The 16,346-nt window shown below is 36.3% G+C and overlaps 1 protein-coding gene across 1 annotated transcript in view; it reads left to right on the plus strand.

The window, feature by feature from the left end:
• CYRIB (CYFIP related Rac1 interactor B) overlaps window positions 1-14,699 on the plus strand; it is an 80,210-nt gene extending 65,511 nt beyond the window's left edge. The window contains 9 exon segments of the mRNA XM_074841627.1: window positions 3,778-3,899; window positions 5,546-5,651; window positions 6,694-6,830; window positions 7,472-7,549; window positions 7,648-7,764; window positions 8,864-8,943; window positions 10,096-10,222; window positions 11,005-11,075; window positions 13,826-14,699. Of these exon segments, the coding sequence (XP_074697728.1) occupies window positions 3,778-3,899; window positions 5,546-5,651; window positions 6,694-6,830; window positions 7,472-7,549; window positions 7,648-7,764; window positions 8,864-8,943; window positions 10,096-10,222; window positions 11,005-11,075; window positions 13,826-13,889 (902 nt within the window). The 3' untranslated portion in view covers window positions 13,890-14,699.
• The last annotated feature ends 1,647 nt before the right edge of the window (window positions 14,700-16,346 follow it).

A 16,346-nucleotide genomic window follows, 5' to 3' on the forward strand; every position in this document is an offset into this window, starting at 1 on the left:
ATTTGAAATAAATAGTTGTCTTAAGTATTCTACTAAAGTCTCTGCAGTGCTACTTTAGCGTGAGCAGAAGAAAATGCATAGCTTTGTAAGGACAATATTGTTAATGTAAAACAGCCACCTACAACGTGGGAAACTTACAGCTCAATTTTTACATTGGTGTCATTACTGTCACAGTGCAAATCCTTTCCAAATTTACTGATTTGAATAGAAGCTAAAATACAGAGTACTTTTCGTTGCAGATGGTGATCTCAAGCTAGCGCTGAAAGTATTCTGCATTGCCTCCAAAGAACTTGGCTAGCTTTCAGAGGAGCTGCAAAGATAGCATTCTCCATAGTAATGATGATAGAGATGAATAAATTATTTCATCTCCAGCAGTCTGGGGTTTTGCTTGTGAGTTTTGTCCCAGCCAGTTTCAGATGACTTGATGTGTTCTTCCCTGGGAAAAATCTCAGTTTAAATAGTGTTTGCTGTGCAGTATAAACTTTTAACCTCAAACTTCTCTCCCTACTAGTTCTGTAGGGTAGGCAAATATTTTTTTTTTTTAAATAGTCACTAAGTGTGTGTGTTCCCTGCATGCAATATGTTGTCGTACTTCCATAGCATTTAGTTCACGTAACAGCGTTTGTATATTGTTTCAAGTCTACTCTTTTGTCTTTAATACGTTATTGTGTGAGCTTTATGAATTCTAAATGTATACTGCACCTAAGGCAGTAAGGTTCTGATTAAATTTAAAATTAATTTGAAGGTGAACTTCCCATTTACTTAAGGGATCTCAGTCTTCCTTTTCTTACTATTGGATTAGAAATGTGAAAGTTGCCTTGAATAAGTAGAGGTCAGCTCCCTTGGCAACAATATCAAACCACAGAACGTTTCAGTGAGCTGTGCTGTGCTTACTGTTATTTGTTCTTTCTATGGAAAACATTGCTGGGTAAAGGCAAAGCCTTGCTATAAAGTTGTAGCAGGAACTTACATCCATGGAAGGGAAAGAGGGAAATCCCTGAAATCGTATGCTGCCTTCATCCTGCTGTTTGGATGCTTGGCATTGCTGGTTGCTGTTACTTAGTTGTCAAGACTAACTTCAGAAGTACAACTCCCTTTCCTGTTCTGTGCACTCCACATTGAGGAGAATGAGTTCCACAATTAGTGATTCTCAAGTGAAAGTCCCGTAGCTTGAGTCCTGAGGCACATACTGGTATGTGGGAATGCTACCTCCATCTATTCAAGATTACAACAGTACTTAGGAAGAGGAACCTCTCCCCAATTCTCCACCCTTGATGGGCTTTCAGAATGCAGTGCCCTAACCAGCACTTCGAAGCAAATAAAACAGTTGCTCTGAGCCAGCCAGCACTAGGGCTTGAAGATTTTCTACACTGTGCCTTTTAAATCCATCCTAATAACATCCTAAATGTATTGTGAAGTGAATATAAAATAACTTAGGTTTATTTTTTTAATTTGAGCACTTTTCTAGGTGCAGAAGAATTACTGATGGGAAAGGAACTTAGTTGGGACAAATCAGGTTTACAACTTTATTCTATTGGAGAGGACTGGGTGCACCAAAATGAAATACATACCAAAAGAAATAATCCAGTGCCTAGTGGATTTTAAAACTTATATATTTAGGAGTTTGTTATAACTAAAACCAACAAGCAAAAAAACCCACCAAACCAAAAACACCACCCCAACAAATTAACTATAAACCATTGTCTTAGGTTTCCTGCAATATTTTAGGAAAATGAAATACAGTAATTGGCTGATTATATCCTAAGTGAAATACATTAACAGAGGTGTTGAAGGTGTTGACTTGCATAGCCAGCTGTTCAGTGAAGACCACTTAATTTGTATCTTGAAGATGATTTTCATTTCTGAACTTGGAAGGTTGTAGTACTACATCTGTTCTACTTGTTGGTGGGTTTTGAAGTGAGGAGTTGTTCTCATGGGCCCTTCTGCTGGTCCTGCCCCCCCACTGAAAAATGAACTCTCCTTACTAGAGAGGGTAAAGAAAAAATGGCATGAAAAATTAAATAGGCAAGAGATGTACTCAGTGTGAGACAATCCAAGTGGCAAGTCTTGATTGCATTATTTAACAACACAATCTGGAATGCTACTGAGCTTCACGTTTTAGTCTGTATTTCACTATAGCATTTCATGTTTGTGCATGAACTGCTGCCAATCAACTGGTGCTTACCTGTCTGCTCTTCTCCCTCATTTTTTTGTCTTCATTTCTTACAGCAGTCTTCAGCAGCTTTCAAAATTATAAATGTGACCTTTGTGATGATCTGAAAAGCACTGGCCACTTCTACTCGATGCCTAATCAATGTGGTGCTCTTACACTTTTTTTTTTTGAAAGGAGTGACCAGCTTTTCTTTTTACCCATGATGGTTCTCAAAATATCACAGTTAAACTGTTGCAAGGTCTATATATAGGCATATTTGTTAATAATGCCCACTCTCTATGTATTAAACCATAAAAAGAAGAGTATTATGCAAAAATTATAGCAAAATCCAGATAGGCAATGCATGTAAAACTTACTTTCTCCTAATACAAAGTTCATTTTCTAATGTTTTTTTTTTAGTGTGTAAGACTAGGATGCTGTGATTTATTTTTTTTTTCTCTTTAATGTAAGTATGTGCGTAACTTCCATCACTGTTTGTGGGAGTTACACATATGGGTCATAGAAAAACCACCTTTAAAAAGACATTTTCCAGATTCTTTAAACTGCACAAAATCATGAGGATATATTGTCTATAGATAGTTTTTGTTTGTCCCTATAAAAAAGAATCTACTGTTAATACCCAGACTCTAGACATTGGAAATCCTGGATTAAAATATTTTGATACTTGATTTCTAACATATTTTGCCCATGTAACAGAGAAGAGGGTTTTTTTTGCAAGAGCTTCAGTAGCAGCTTCAGTAACTAATCTTTTTAGTATCAATCTAAAGGGAACTAACCTTATAGCTTCCATCACAATTTTAAAAGAAAAATTGATCTCAGATAAACAAGGTCTCAGATATTTGTACTAGGTAATTATTTTTAAAGGTTAAAACATTTTGTTGGTTCTTCTCAAAGCATACTTCTTATTGAATCACCTTTCTTTAAACATGTATGTATATCTTCTGAAACGATGATCAAATACACTTTTGGAAAGTCTTTAGCTAGACGGTATATATCCTTAAAGAGGGGGTAGGGGGAAAAAAAAACCCACAAACAAGTTTACACTAGATCTTTTTGTTCTCAGCTCTGATTTTGCAATTAGTGCAGTAAAGAATATGTTTTGAGAATTAAATATATTTAGAAGTAAAAGAAAGGGCTCCTTTCCCAGACAGTAAAAGGGGAGGCAGAGAAGATGGAAAATAATCTGATGCAGTGTTTCTAGATAACAGTAGACATGAACACCTCCTGTAATATCTGCAGTGAGTCTATCTTTTGAGTCCTTACCTAAGTCTCTTCTATTTGAGCTTGTACTGCACCCCAAGGTGAGATTGATATGATAGTCGTAACGATGACTTGTCAGGAATTGTTCTCCTAACTTAGTTTTAAATAAGTCAGGAAGGATAGATTCCAGGTGGATTTTTGGGATGCTAAGTGAATTAAAAGACTACTAAAAATGAATACAATCACTCTCTTGGAGTTCCTCATACATTGTAGTAGCTCTTCAGAGAATGAAAATTCTTGATGAGTTGCTGCATGAAGAATCTGTCCAGTAGGTGATGGTGTGCCTATTGAATTCCATATTGTTGTTAAATATATATATATATTTAATATGTTCTACTGTTTAGATGCCCAACCTACAGAATCTGAAAAGGAAATTTATAATCAGGTGAATGTAGTGTTAAAGGATGCAGAAGGAATACTGGAAGACTTGCAGTCATATAGAGGAGCTGGCCATGAAATACGAGAGGTAAGCTAGAGCGTTATGATTGTGCACAACCTGTGGTTGTTCGTTGTCTGATCCTAACCAAATACTGCTGGATTTTAACTTTGCTTGCAGGAGCTGTTTTGGCAGAGCATGTTGTCTATTAAGATTGCTGTCTTGAGCTTCTGCTCTGGAATGTTCCTTTTTAACATTAAAACAGATGTCACTTGTTTCAGTAATATTAATGCACATATGTAATAGCAAATGATGCTTCTCAAACTTTTAATGGAATTGTTGCTATTGATTTCTCTTTATTCCCACATAAGCTCTTCTTGAGTGATGAATTTAGAAAGAGCGTGGCGTGACGACAATGCAGTATTGAGTGGTGTTGACATCTTTTTGTACACTAATTGGAGAAGTCTGTGTGATAATTCTAACACAAAAGGCATCTCATTTTCAATCCCTTTTAATTGGCTTTTATTTACTAAAGTAGATGTTTGGAACAGAAGCAAAATTTCTGTACAGCATGTCACTCCATTTTTCCTTTACCTTTAAGAAAGGGTGGAATAAATACTCTCTCATCTCCCTGCCTTTCTTCATCAAATGCAACAATGGGAGCTGTTTTGTTCCTAAAGTGAGGAGTCACTCACTGTAACATACTCTTTAGATAGCACGAGTGTCTGCTCACTTCGGATGAATTAAGAGATGCTCGTAGCCATTCAGCTTTACTTAAAGTACCATGAGTGTTTTTTCTGTTGAATTCATAAAGTAGGTTTAAGAAGGGTAACTCTATCACACAGAACCCTTAGGAAGGAGCATGCTCAGGGAGAGGCTGTAGGATTGAGCAGGAATGTGTGTCAGCAAGGAAGCCTGCAGCTCCCCTGGAGAAAGAAGACAGACACTCCTGAGGAGGTAGACATCACAGGAAGGAAACTTCCTTCGGACCAGAGAGGAATGTGCTGCAACTCAGCCCAGGGCTGCCTGAAACAGATTTTGAAATCAAGGACTTGACCAGGAAGATGTGGCAGGAGGGTTATAAGCATTTTTATTTCTGTTTTCTTAGTAACTTTCAGTTGTGAAGTAGTCTAGTTTCTGTCTTAAAAACCTAGAGAGATTGAATTTAAGGCTTTATATGTCTGGGAAGCTTACTGTGAAGATAAGGTCTATACATATATACCTCAAAGCTCTGGTATACACCATGTCTTGGTGTGGTGCTTTATGCTGTTGATTATGCTTAAATGTTCCTACTGTAATATTTAGCTTGAATTTCGCAGCAAATTTGTTGGTTTTCTTTACAAATTCAGAAACTGTTGATAGATACCAACATTAGGATGAGACTTTGATCACTAAACTTTTTCCTTGGAGGTACCCCAGTAAAGTTGTTGATTTTAATTAACTAATCTGGTTAAGTAAATTTTCTTATTTGAGTAGCTTTACTCTTAACAATTTCTTTATACTCCCTGCAAGTTGTTTTCCTATTCAGGATACTTATTTTCAGCACAAGTATTTAGTGCTTTTTGGAACAGGACATGGGTTAGTACAGGCTTGTATCTCAACTGGAAACTTCTCAGTAGGTAGAATTTTTAATTACTAGCTCTTCAAACAATTGCCCTGCACAGATTTTTGTTTTTTAGTAGTGTATCAGTTAATCTAAGCATACTTTTTCCTCTTTTTTTTTTTTCTAATTTAAGGCAATACAGCATCCCAATGATGAGAAGCTGCAGGAGAAGGCGTGGGGTGCAGTTGTTCCACTAGTAGGCAAACTAAAGAAATTCTATGAATTTTCTCAGAGACTAGGTAAGTGCAATGGTATTAACTTGGGTTTTTTGTCTTTAATTAGTACATCTGGTATATTCAGATGTGATCACATCTAGGTCAACCTCTTGTTAGCAGATAAAAACTCATATTGCATAAATTCCTTCCATATACTGTATTGGATCTTATTTATATCTGTGTACTACCTTCTTGTGTGTGAAAGCAAACTCGCTTCCGTGGGTACCTGAGAGGAGAGAGAAAGGGAATGGGAGCATATTTGTCATCCTCTTTCTCTAAAGCACTAACCAGCTGATTATTTTGAAATTAGTAGACTAATTCTTTGAGAATTAATTCTGTTAATGTGTCTGATACCAAGAGAAGTTAAAAGTGACTGTATTATTCCCACCCAAACACCAGAAATAATTTGGTGTCTGGAAATACCTGATCTTGGTTCATGCAGGTGCAGTACTTAAAATGGTGCTTCATGCCTCTTACAAAACCAACTTGACTGAAGTTGTGTCTAAGCTAATAAAACTGATTAGACTTCATTTATTTTTTCACAAACTATCCATTACCTCAATTTTAGACAGTTACTAGCATAGCTCATGAAAAAATTCGCTCGAAAAATGGAAGCTTTTTGCAGGCAAGTTCTGCTTTGTTAAAGAGGTGACGTATTTTTCTCAAGATGAGCAGGAAGTTGGATTATAAATTTATCTTAAACTAAAACATGATTTCTGCTGATAGGTATGTACCTCTTGAATTCTGTGTAATCTTAAAGGCTGCAGTCTGCTAACGCAGGTTATTGAAATATGTTTTACACAAATGTTGCAGACAAAGCTTGAATAAAACTTTTCAGGAAGTTTTTTCACAGCTGTCAGTGCTGATTAAACCTAGTCTTTGCAGCAGTTTGTAAGTAAATATGGTAACAGTGGCACATGGAAGCAATTTGTCAAGCCCTTTTATTATTAATTACCATGTATTTTGGCAGATGTATATTTTAAATCCAGCATGCAGAATATCAGTCAATAGGGATACAAGAAGCAGGTGCAGTTGTATATTGCAAAATACTCTCCTCTCATTTAAGAGGCAGGATTGCGAGGTCTGTTGGGAGCCCTGACAAGCACTCCATATTCACCAACGCAACACCTGGAGCGAGAGCAGGCTCTTGCTAAGCAGTTTGCAGAAATTCTTCACTTTACACTCCGATTTGATGAGCTCAAGGTAAGAACTTGTAAATTTGAGCACAAAGGCTAGTGAAAAGGAAACAAGTCTATGTACTGAAGCAATTTGGGGTTTCTGTTCTAGAATAGAGTATGCAGTAGATAATCAAATATCTACGATGCTCAGCTTGTTCGCATGACCTAGAGTTAGGTTAAACTGGAAAGCAGATCAAATATCATATTAGCTTTAGGCACTTGTTACATTTCAGTTCATATTAATCATGTTTCTTCATCCAAATTTGGCATATCTCTTGGAATAATGCTGCTGCTGCTTTTAGTATTTGCACACCCATAGTCCGACTATTTTCTTGCTAATGTGCAAAGAACTAAGCTGAAATGATACTGATTTGCTGGTCTGATTCTTGGAGTCAAACTAGCAAAGCCATTTTTTTCAACCTACTAATTTCAAAATCCTGTTGAGGAGACTACTCCCTCTCTTGTTCTGGTTAAATCTGGTTCTGAAAAATCTGAGAATTTAACCAGAAAGCTTTATATTCTACATATCTATTCCCAACACGGCACAGGCCTTTTTTATTTCAGAAGGCTGAATATTTTCTTGTTCTCAGTATTATATTTTATGAAGACTTGTCCTTATACTTTTCTTGAGTTTGTCACAACTCTTTTGCTTCCGTATCTATATAGATGACAAATCCTGCTATACAGAATGACTTCAGCTACTACAGAAGAACTCTGAGCCGTATGAGGATTAACAATGTCCCAGTAGGTAACCCTTGGATGAGATGACATGTAATCTTATACTACCACCTATCTTCTTCATGTACAGAACAACTAAATTCTTTTTTCCTTCTGTTGTATAGGCAGAGGGAGAAAATGAAGTAAATAATGAGTTGGCAAACAGAATGTCTTTATTTTATGCTGAAGCAACGCCAATGTTGAAAACCTTAAGTGATGCTACAACAAAGTTTGTGTCAGAGGTGAGAGTATAAATTCATGGCTTGGATAGTGTAGTTCAAAGCACTGCATGGACAGACATTGTTTTAGAATACAAAACTCTTCTACCAGGCTTAATCTGGCATCTAGAAATCAAACTTGATTTTTGGAGACTCAAGAAACATAAAGTATCTTTCTCAGATGCCATAGAGGTTAGAGGAAGTTCAGCTAACCACCTTGTCGATGTGTTGCAAAAAGTTAATGGAGGGCATTACAACATTGGTAATGGTAGCTTTCCTCAAGGAGGGAGGTGGGAGAGGTAAGTATGTTGCCTGCATTTTGGTGGTGGTTTAGAGCAGAAACTTCAGAAAACTAAAAGGGAAACAGCTTGATTGAGTTGAAAGGTGACTTCCTTCTGTCCTTCCCAAGACACTCTTATTTTGCTGTGTAAAGTTCAGTATACTTACATTATTGCAGAAGAGGGGAGGAACATGAACTGGAAAAGTATTCCAACATTTTAACTTGTCCCTATTTATCCCTAACTACCTAAATAAATATTAGTGGTAAAATCCAGTCACTGCAAGTATTGTGCTTGTCTTCTGATAACTTTGATTTTTGTCTTACGTGCAAAGAATGCACACTATTTCGTAATACAAAATAATTGTACATTACATGATTAATACAAAGATACATTTGTCTTTCAATATTTTCTCCTAAGTTCTGCTTTACACTTGAAATGCCTTGAGAAAAATGGCCTCATTTCATATTTGAGATGCTTGGCTGTAACAATTTTAAGTCTTACTATTGCAGCAGATACGTGTATTTGGATATAGAAATTTCTGTCTTTAAAGAGCAGGTTAGCTGATCCCTTTAAAACTTCCCAAAAGTCAGTTGTGTCAGCGGTGTACTTCTTTAACCATAAACAAGCAAACAAAACCCATATGGTAGATTTTGTTCTGTAAGTCGCTAATTTATATTGTAATATTTTTTGAAAACAGTGTAAGACTACCCAATTTACCGTAGTTGTGTTGATGTTTTTAATTCTTCCGTGTTGTCATGCCAGTAGATCCTTGATTTAATTTAGGTTTTGTAGTATAATATTTCACAACAATTGAATTGGAAACTATTTATCTTTTTCTGCAGAATAAAAATTTACCAATAGAGAATACTACAGATTGCTTAAGCACCATGGCTAGTGTGTGCAGGGTCATGCTGGAAACCCCGTGAGTATAAACAGTGCTTGTATTGTGTCTGAATCATCTCTGTATTTAAGACATGACTTGTGATGCATAAGATCAAAGAAATATAATTGGGGTAATTAGGAGCTGTGGTCTTTTCTTTTTGCTAAGTTAGTTGTTTACCTTGACTTGAAACTAACTTGTCTCATTTTGCTAGCCATGCAAATCATGTGGTCTGCTTTTCTGAACATATTAATATTTAAAAATAGAATAGCTATGAAAGCTAGACAACCTCTTGGCACTCTTTATAAATGGTTTTCTCATGTATAATTCAAGAAAATATACTATTTGAGCATGATTGCCTAGGGCCTCCTGAAAGAGGGGTTACAGGCAGTGTGTTGGATGGTACTTCCTTGCAAGTTGACTTGGGTGATGGCTGTAACAAAATTGCAGCACCCCTGTCTGGGGAATTACGAGGTGACTTTTAGGCATGAAGGCAGTCTGTTGTCTACTGTAAATTTGAGAGGCACTGGGAATGTGAACAAAAAGGTTTTGGTTTTTTATCTGTTTCTTCTGGGTTCTAAATAGTTTCCTATTGGTAAAATTACTCAGGTATGAGTTATGTCTTATTTAAGTAAGTTCCTGTCCAGATACTGCAGTACATTTGTTTCAGAGTACATTAAGAGCTCCAAACACTTATATTCTTACCCTTCTTAGAAATGGTTTGTCCCATTCAAGAAAGTAGTTAAGCATTGTTCATTAAACTTAGCTTTAACTTTTTTTTTTAACCTGAGTCAGAAATTTGGGTTGCATGTATATTAGAGGGTGGCAGGAAAAAGGAGAGGAAGCATTGAAAGCAAAGTTGATATGTATTGTTTTAATCTCTTTCTTTTTTCTGGGAAAAAAAAAAAAAACAACCCATACCTGAAATGATGTAGCAGCAGGGTGCTACTTTAGGTTTGAGCATCTTTGTTAATCTCTAGGTAACTCTTTCTAAGCAGTGGTCTGACTTGTAGGCAGGTTATTGAAAGGAAAAAGGAAAGCTCTCAAGTCTGTGGGGCTGATGGGTTTGGGGGTTTTTGTTTGCTTTTCCCTCTGAGGATTTATAGTAGGATTTTTTTTCTTTAATCTTATTTTGGGTGTTACTAGTATGTACTGTTGTGTTTGGTAGATAATAATCTGTGTTTTTAATTACAGTGAATATAGAAGCAGGTTTACAAATGAGGAAACAGTATCATTCTGTCTGAGGGTAATGGTGGGTGTCATCATACTCTATGACCACGTGCATCCGGTGGGCGCTTTTGCCAAAACTTCAAAAATTGATGTAAGTTTATTGTTACTAAATAATCTTTCGAGTATTTAAATTGTGTGTAGGCTCCTCTTCTGTCCTCCAGGTTCTAGTACTGGATGTACACTTTGGATTGATGCTAATGGGATAGCGGTAGCTGTTAGAAAACCATATACTTAAGTAGCAAGAAATACAAACTAGGCCTTCAGGCACATAGATGGTCATTGTTAGGTCATGAAAAATCTGTTTTGATGAAATTCAGGTAGTGTCTTGAAACACCTGTAAGCAGTGGTTGTGCTGAAAGATCCAAATCAGACTGACTGGAAATGGCTTGTTCCTCACGATCTGGTAAAAAACTTAAGTTCATCATCCACCAGTCTCCAAGTATTTAACTTCCTGCTGTTGTTTGATAGTAAGTTTATGGAATACATGCTGTTACTGTATGCTTCTTTGTGGTTGTTTCAGATGGACTGTTATCCTACTGTATTAGCCACAGATTTTGTAATTATTTCACTGGCTGATTGTAATAATTCTTAATGGGTTTATGATAAATGAAGATTTCTGTTTGCAGTTCCTTTTTTCTAAGCTCAATAAAGCAGAGTGACATTAAAGTTGCATTGTTTAAAGATACGCAGATTTTTAAGTAGCTAAGCCATTCTGTCATAGGAAAATGTAATACTGAAAGCTTAATTCCTTTCTAATATCAAGAAAATGTCACTGCAACTTAACTTTTTTCTCTGACAAACTGAATATAAAACACTTCTGTAAACTTAAAAGGTATTAGCATAAAATAACTGTATCATTTTTTTAACTCCTAGATGAAAGGATGCATCAAAGTTCTTAAAGACCAGCCTCCTAACAGTGTAGAAGGCCTTCTAAATGCTCTCAGGTACTCTTGTTATTTGAAATATTTTTATGTGAATTTTCATAAATTGTCCAGGGCATTTCCTTCAGCAGTGAAGTATTCAGTCAGTGTTACAGGTAAAAGGTGAATGTGGTTATTGCAAGCCTCTTTTCCAGTGTGTATTGAGACAGGGATGCATGGAGCAGCTACTGCATTTTAAAAGCTAGGTCATAAACTTGCAGTTGTTCATTCTGGGATAACTGTTTGCATACTTTAACTGTGTGCAGGTTAAGAATGAGTCTGTAGAGGTGAGCATGACAGAGTAGACATTTTACCTGCAGTTAAAACTGATGACAAAGTATCATACATACTAAAAGCTAACTAGACATTAACTGTGGTCACATCTACTGACTGAACTACCAAACAAGCAAATGAGCAGCTGCAGCATGTGCCCTGTGACTTGTGCCAGCTTACTAAAGAGATGGCTGGACTAGTTTGCATGGGCCATATCCTCAGCTGTGTGTGTTTTGACTATAGCTTAATGATTGTATTTTTTAATAGTAGAATATAAGAGTGGTATCATGTGATTTTTGTTTTGCAGATAGCTTCAGACATGTAAGGCAGTTTTTTTGGTATGTAACTAGAAATCGTTCCTCTTTCACAAAGTATTTATAGGGAGGTGCTTAAGGCAAGAGTCTCAATGGTTTTGGTGTAGAATAGACAAGAAGTTGCCACATGATTGAAGTAGTAAAGAAAAATTAATAATTCTGTATAGAAACCTAAAAACTGCTAATTTGGGTCATAAAGCTGTATCTGTAGTCAGTAATGTGTTCTTCGTGTCAGTGTCCAGCATCAGAGGAGTTGCAAGAAGTGCCAAAATGTGATAAGCAGATGAAGGCTTCATTCTTGTCCTTCCTTGAAAAAGTATCATACTATGTTGGTAACATTTAACTGTAACTGGGTGGAGTTATGTATGTACTCACTTTGAAATGTGGAAGCTTTAGTTTGTCTTGCCTGAAAGTATGCAGTTGTACTTTGTTTTTCTTATCTGTAGTGAAACTGCTTTAATTTCATTTGCCCTCTTTTTTTTGTGTTAAGATGTGGTTAGAAGTGAAATAATGTGGTATTATAAGTGGTTTCACTTGCAAAGTTTTTTCAGATTATTAGCTAAAGGAAAAAAAAATAAAATCTGAGCTTAATTTCAGACTTCATGTGAGTATTTCCATGCCTAAATCATTTTGTTACTCATCTCTGAACCTCCTGTATGTGATCAGTCCTTGAAGTGGTGATCAGTAAAAACACAAGCTTCCAGAGGGAAAAATGTTATATTAGCACTTATTTTCTGACTAATTTATTGTGATTGCAGCTGTAAATAAACACCAGTCTTTACTAGTACCCCATTTTTCCCCATCATGGTTGACATCATTAAAGTACATGTAAAGTGTAGTTCAGGTTCTCACTCCATTTTGTGTCATTTTGTGGTTAGTAGCATAAATTCAGTCTATGTTGTCATGCTGACCTTTCACCACACCAACCCATTTCATGTCTACATACTTTAACAGCCCTGGTTTCATCCATTTGATAACTCATTTGGGTAGGATATTTAAATCTTTTTAAAATCACATTTGGAATTGTTAGGAAGAGATGCAGATGTGCGCTGCTGTGTGTGTGTGATGAAAGAAGCTTCAAGATGTCATGAGAAATTAAGTCCAAATTTAAGTCTTTGATTCTGGAGGAGTGTTAGAAGTTCTCCTGTTTTCTCAAGAGACAGATAATGTGTCCTAAAAGCAAATGTAAGCTTGTATGGATTTGGAGGGAGATCAGCTGTTTACAATTTGAAATTCATATAAGTAATATAATCATGTTTAGTGTTTTCACATGGGCAGAATACCAAGTGCAATAACTTTTCAGGATTTTAGAAAACTTTAGGCCTCTTGTGGAAAGTATAAATTACCAAAAAGTGCTGAAATCTATATTGATATTAATTTCCAAAACAAAAGGTCATTGGATATTCTACAAGTGAACAACTAAAATACCACTGTTGTTGTGGATAACAATGAAAGTTCTAATTTAACTTTTTAAATTTAAATTACAGAATAAGTTTTTGCTTGCTTTTAGATTACAGTTAGGGAAGGGAGATCAGGGAAATTAATCATACAAAGAACCCAGTATTGAGGATATACAGTACTTCCTTTTAAAATAAGAGATGACTGAGTTTTTTGTAGTGATTTAAAAATGTGCTGATGTCCTAGAGAATTTTGAAGGGGGAAGGCCCTGGGATAAACACATGTGTATACTCTTTATTTGTAGCAGCACTATTACTTAACTAAACAGGAAATTAGGCTGAAAAGTGATTAAATCCATTCTCATTGAGCAATCTTAGAAAGGTTTGGTCACTGGAAGTTTTGAAGAAAAGTTTCTGAAGCTGTTTTATTTGAAGATGTTTCCTGTGGGCAGAGACCTCAGAGTTACTCTTATTGATAATTACCTACCACAGGTGGTAATGTGAGTTTAGTCTATGAAATGGCCTATGAGCACTAAAACCAATATCCAGCTGAGGCTTATTTTTAACTCCCCTTGGTGCAAGGCTGTTGGGTTATAGTTCTGATTGATAGTAGCATTTTCTGCTCCGAATGTCTGATTTCTGTACTTGGTAACTGTGGGCTGGGTGATGATCAGTGGCTGAGGCTTTTACTCTGGTACAGTCAGGTTGGGTCATAAGAAAAGAAATTACATACTTGTTAAGCCAAATTAAAATATGATCTTCTCAACTTGATTTTTATTTCTGTGTTTAGGTACACAACAAAGCATTTGAATGATGAGACTACCTCCAAGCAAATTAAATCCATGTTGCAATAACAATTACCTGGAATTCGCACCTGCTGTAGACAGACAGTATTCTGCAATGACTGAGATGCACAGATTTTTTTTTTAGTGATTGCAACTACTATCTCGTTCATTCTTGCTTTTTATTTTCTCTCTTCCTGTTTACCCTTTTTTTTAATCACTTTCTTGTTCTTAAGTAAGCTCAGACTTCTTTTCTGTGCCAAATCAATGAAAATTATCAGTTCTGGAAAGTATTTCTACTTTTCAGAATAGCCATCCTAAGTGGCAGCTAATTATGCGTTGCATTTGGATTTCTCTGTACTGGGGAAAGATTTGTGACTTGAACTAAATATTTTTAAACTTGTGGTTTTTTCTTTTTTTTGAAAAACTAATATTTAATATTGCTTCTTCTGCATGGCAAGACTGCCTACTTCTGCTATTTAAAAATCCCTTGATGACTTCATTTTCTATTGCAGCTTATTTTCATGTGCAACCATGAGGAAACTAAAAGCAGATTTGTTTAAATTAACTGTGTTTGTACAAAATGGTACCCAACACAAAGGTTTTTTTAAATGAGTAAAAACTGTTTTGTTTAAAAGTTACGTTTGCATTTTGACTCATTTTTGTAAGGATGTATGTTGTATGTTTAACCTTTAATAACTAACGTTAAACTGTGGTGTGTGCGTAGCAAAATTACGTATGCATGTTCATGTCAAATGATTGGCTGTGGAGATAATAAAATCAGCTTTCATTTTTCTAAGTGTGGTTTGATTTACCAGTATTTTGAGTGAGATGTCTTCGTGCTCTTTGGATTTTTACAAAAAAATAAATTTATAAATTTTATATAGTGAAAACTCTGCTGTTTCATTATCAGTAACTAGTCTAATCCACTGATGTAAGCTTAGTGTGTTTCAGGGTTCTTGCTCTCCACTCTCTGTTGCTTCCCTGTCTCCAGAAATATTATTTGTACAGGGTTTGGGGGGGAGAACTGTGTGCAATCCATGTAGATCCCAGTGGATGTTGCTGAAGAACCAGCATCTTGGTTGCATCTCTGTTGATGTCTCACCCTAGCCATCAGAAATGACATTCCAGATTAGGCTGCCAGTTTGGCTTTTTCTGTACCAGTGGTGGGGAGATTAACTTCCCTCTCTCTATGCCAGTGTATACTCTTGTGGATCTAGATGTTTTGAACTGTGTGTAAAATCTGAATAATCTTAGCGTAGCAAATAATGTTTCCTGCTTGGCTAACATCTTACTAGAACAAGCATTAAGCTTTGATAGGTTAGTGAGGAAAATCTTTTTGGGAGGGGAGGAATGGAAGGGGAAAACAAGAATTGAGAATTACTAGACAGAACATCTCTAGGAAATAGCATGTTTTGCACTGGTGGGCAAACATAAGTGCACCTCATGTGTGTGGTGCTGTCCTAATTATGCCTGAAATGAGTTGTCAGCATTCTGGAAAGGAGATTTGAAACCTGCAGGCAAGCGTGAACACCCTCAGCTTTATTTGCTGGACAAATAATATTTTGTAAGTTTACATGGCACGCTAGCTCCAAATAAAACATACCAGTGTGACCATGCTGGATTTCTTGTGGACACCCCTTTTTGTACCATCAGGAAAGATTCTCCTTTTTATCTTTGTTTGCTTTTTGGAAATAAGAGATCTGCAAAATTTTAAATTGTGACTCTTGAGAAAGAGTTCACAGGAGGTACAAACGTGTATTGCTGGTACCTGTACATCCTTCTCTGCTAGGCAGGGTAATACATTTTTTCTTTCTTGCCGAAGATGCTTAGCAGAGGTCCCTGCTACAGAGGAAGCAAACCATGTACTAAGATGGCTACAGGAATAAAATACTCTGATCCTTTCTGCAGCATCACAGTTGAATCCAGCTGAGAAAGGACAAAACTTGATTTGTTTGGTTTTTTAAAAAGAAAAAAATCTTTCTCAGAGTTGTATGAATGTTATAAACTGTATACAGCCAACCATTCTGCATGTATCTGAAAGAGTAACTGTCCTCATGAGTTCATTACCCCTTTGAAAAAAAATTCATCTCAGCCTTGTTACTGTGAATACAGTTATTGAATAATAATCACAGGAGGTGCAAATCATACTGCTGTTCTGTGTTATTTTTTGGAAGTAAAACTTTCTAGAGTCTAGAGGAAACTAATTTACAAAGAATAGATTACTTGAAACAGTAAATCTAGTCTGGGTGCCGTTAGGGAAGAACTAGCCACATAGCAGATTTCTTCTTTGTCTGCCTCAATGCCTACTGACTAAAACAACACAGAATTTCTTCAGTCGACTGTCTTGGACAGCTCTTCCCTTCTGCTGCCCTGCCAATATCTTTGCTTTTAAACATCGTTGTTCTTGTGGTCTGAGAATAATTGGAGCTTTCCTTTTTTTCCTCCGGCAGTTGTATTCTGCAGTTTCTCTGTGTACACAGCTGGGGAAGGAGATTAGAGCTGGCGTGCCTTGGAGTTGGCTGGCCC

The sequence above is a fragment of the Strix aluco genome, chromosome 1 (assembly GCF_031877795.1).
Source record: "Strix aluco isolate bStrAlu1 chromosome 1, bStrAlu1.hap1, whole genome shotgun sequence".
Taxonomy (NCBI): Eukaryota; Metazoa; Chordata; class Aves; order Strigiformes; family Strigidae; genus Strix; species Strix aluco.